The sequence below is a fragment of the Colias croceus genome, chromosome 19, assembly GCF_905220415.1.
Source record: "Colias croceus chromosome 19, ilColCroc2.1".
NCBI classification, from domain to species: Eukaryota; Metazoa; Arthropoda; class Insecta; order Lepidoptera; family Pieridae; genus Colias; species Colias croceus.
Genome location: NC_059555.1, coordinates 8,026,546 through 8,030,100, shown reverse-complemented (window position 1 = coordinate 8,030,100; position 3,555 = coordinate 8,026,546). Strand labels below are relative to the sequence as shown.

The 3,555-nt window shown below is 34.7% G+C and overlaps 1 protein-coding gene across 1 annotated transcript; it reads left to right on the top strand.

Annotated features, from left to right (window-relative positions):
- Window positions 1-232: 232 nt before the first annotated feature.
- On the top strand, window positions 233-3,555 carry LOC123700581 (uncharacterized protein KIAA2013 homolog). Its single transcript, XM_045647839.1, has one exon. The coding sequence runs from the start codon at window positions 438-440 to the stop codon at window positions 2,319-2,321; it is 1,884 nt and encodes a 627-aa protein (XP_045503795.1). The 5' UTR covers window positions 233-437; the 3' UTR covers window positions 2,322-3,555.

Sequence of the window (3,555 nt, the reverse complement as noted above, 5' to 3'; positions counted from 1 at the left end):
GCATTGTTGGAGTTTGGACAATATTCCTAAAAAAAGACGTGTGGCACTCGGGGACTGCTGCTATAAAGCTATTGCATAGCATGTCACATCCAGAAATTTCGTTACGGAATTTCTGGATTCGGTCCCCGCGCTCATGGCCCGCGATAGAAGCTATGCAATAGCTTAATATAAATATTAAGTATGTATCTAAGATGTATCTATATTAACGTTATCACAATATTTGTTTATCTGTAACAATCACTTGACTTGTCATCAGGCGACTTGTCAAAATTGTCTATGTTTTTGCTGATAAGTTTATTGTGAAGACAATTACAATTTTCTAAAATGTTTTAACAATATAATATCTCGTTTAAAATGATAATTAACGATCTGACTTGAAGACTGTGTTCGCGAAGTTGTATTTCATTGTACTGCAAACAAATTTAGAGGCTATTATAATGGAGCGACCCGTAAACTATAGTGATTTGAGCCGGAGAGCCGGAGAAATTTTTCGGCGCTTAAATAGACTCACAGATGGTCCATTGACTCGGAAAAAGCTAGTTATATTAGTTCTTGTTTTAGTGTTTTTAGTTTTGTACCTTGGACCGACAATATTGAACTCTTTATTTAGCGGCGAAGGCTCCTTAGCGAGCAGCCAGTCTGTATGTCATCGAAACTTTATAAATCCCTTTCAAGATGCCTTAAACGAATATGACGCTTATTTAAGACTAGAATCGGCAGCTACTCTATCGTCTCTTAGCCACAACTATGTGCCTTATGTTGGGAATGGACTTATAGGTATGGCATTGGAGCATGATTCATATTTAAACATAAAACATGGACGTACTTTATCTCTACCGGTATACTATCATCCTCTATATATTATCGATGATTACGATATGAAAGAATCAACATTGGTTGATTATAAAAAAGGCATTGTGCACAGATTTCAGTGCAGTAATTCAGGTATAAAGGTTTCCTATCAATACTATGCACATAGGACAATACCATCTCTGTTTGTCCAAGAGATATTAATTAGCAACCCATTGAATGTTGCTAAAACACTGCACATGACAGTACCAAGGTTATCTGATTGGCCTACTTCTGTGAAACAAACTATAAAATTACACCAGGGAGTTGACAGCAAAGAATATGAAGTAGTTACTGGAATGATCTCTCTACCTGACAGTGACAATGTTATGGCAGTATCTGTAGTGTGTAGGAAACTTAGTAATAAGGTGCAAGTTGAGGCCAGGGATGGTCTAGATATAATGATATTAACAACAGTACAGTACAGTCGACCAATCAAAAAAGCAGACTATGCAAAGCAAAAAGATTTGGTTGAAAAAAAGGCTATTGCAGAAATGGAGAAAGTTATTGCTCTCACGAATGATCATGCAGCTGTTCGCGCATTAAGAGATAACCACGCTAGAGTCTGGCAAGGCCTGTGGGACACAGGGTTTTATATATCAGATTCTAAAGCTGAGGGTGTGATAAATGGCGATAGAATAAATGCAACCATATACGCGATTATGTCGCAAGTACAAAGTTACGAACACGAATCACACATAAAACCTGCAACGAAATCAGAAATACTCCGCACCCTTACATATTCAGAAGGCTGCTACGGAGGCTATTCGACATTAGACGCATTCAATTTGTGGAAACCGTTGAATTCTTTACAGAATTTGAACAATGTGGCTAGTATTTGGATGTTGACGTTGGAGAAACAGGGTTGTCACAACCTGCTCAGAGCAGGAGCTAGTGGCGTGAACCAAGCGATGATTCTTAGCTTCGGAAGTTTACGATTCAGTAACCAACACCTCGAGTACAACATTCATCCATCAAAACTACATAGAGACTTTCTATTTAGACGTGTTAACTATGGAAACCTGACGCACGTGAACATAAGTGTTATTTTGCAAGAAGATAACAAAGCCGCCATTTTCGTAGCATTGGATCGTTCAGATAAAACTTATTACGCATGTGACGCGGGTTGTTTAGACTCTGCCGTTCAACTCGGACCTTATAGAAAATACTTTCCAGTGAAACTGACAGAACCGTTGACATCTATTCTGTATATCACAGCAGATAAACAGCATATGGAGGATCTAAAACACGCGATACATGTACATGAGGTGGTTGAAGCTCCGCCTCATGAATCCCATGTCATAGCACTACATAAGCATGGCCACAGCTTAGGAGGACTAAACCCACTGTTCTGGGTGTCAATAATACTCCTTATAGTGATGTTCCATTTATTCCTTTGCAGGATAATCATGAACGAATTCTGCGATAGCAGTACAAATGTTAGCTATAAGAGGCTATATAATAAAGCATGAACATTGTGTTGTAATGGACTGAATTTCTGGGTGTATTTATGTCAGATAGTTTTCTAATATGAGCATTCCTCATTTATTATTTATAAATTTATATTAGCAAGTCATTGAAATGTGGAACCCTATTTTTGATATAAAAACACCCCATGTATTTACTTCAGTATTTTATGTTATGTCATATGTACTGTTTATTGATGTATATTTTTATCAATCTTGTGTGATTTGCACATGCTAATTTCTATATGGTGAATATAGATAATATTTATTAATTGGATTGTTATAATTTTAATTAAAATAAATTTGTGTTTGTGATCAGACAGCACACATGAAGGAAATAAATAGAGTAAGAAACATTATTCACTTATCATCACAAAATAAATTATTTATTCCTTAAAATACATATTAAATAAGCTGAGGTGGAAGCGGCATACACGTAAAAACACATTCTGTTTGAAGTCAGCTAATTAGCTTGGTTTCGTTTAGTCAGTCACCTTGCTAACTCTTTTCGGCTAATGGTTTAAATGTATGTATATTCTTTGTCGAACGCGGAACGCCTTTATCTGCTATCTAGTACGCATCCGCTACTACGTCAGTTTATATATGTATTCTAAGATTTATTCATGATAATTAACCATTTTTGTTTTAATTTATATTGCGATTTTAAAGTACCTACATCAAAATGTGATTTAGAAAATGCGAGCTTCATATATGTATATTAAAATATAACGAAAGCTTTCTGAAGAATGAGCAACTCCGCTGCCAAATATATGCAGGAGTCAATGTTATGAATGTATCGCAAAAAATCTGCTTTTATCAAGGAAATGTATTCACAAACTTGATATGCTTGTGACAAATGGATGTTTATAAATACATATTATATATCTTAACTTTTGTCACTCAGAAGCATCTTCATAGTTTGTGTTCAATGAAAAACCAATGAAAAATCTCTATTATTCTCTTATATTATGGAAAATCTCCCCTCCCCCTTACAAAGTCATAGAAACTGACCCGTAACGCTGATATTTGACTGTAAGAAATAACAAGCCAAATAGATGGGTAAATTAATGAATAATAATGTAATCGCAATTCCAAAATGTAAATATCGACATAACAATTCAAGATTTAACAATATAAATTAGGAATAGATACTTAATGTTGTATATATAACAAGTACACAAATATTTATATAATAATATTGTTATTAAAAATGTAATTTTTTAATAAAAAATTGAATGTT

What these genes read in the sequence shown, in the direction of transcription:
- LOC123700581 (XM_045647839.1), top strand. Translation starts at nt 438, where the DNA reads ATGGAGCGACCCGTAAACTATAGTGATTTGAGCCGGAGAGCCGGAGAA.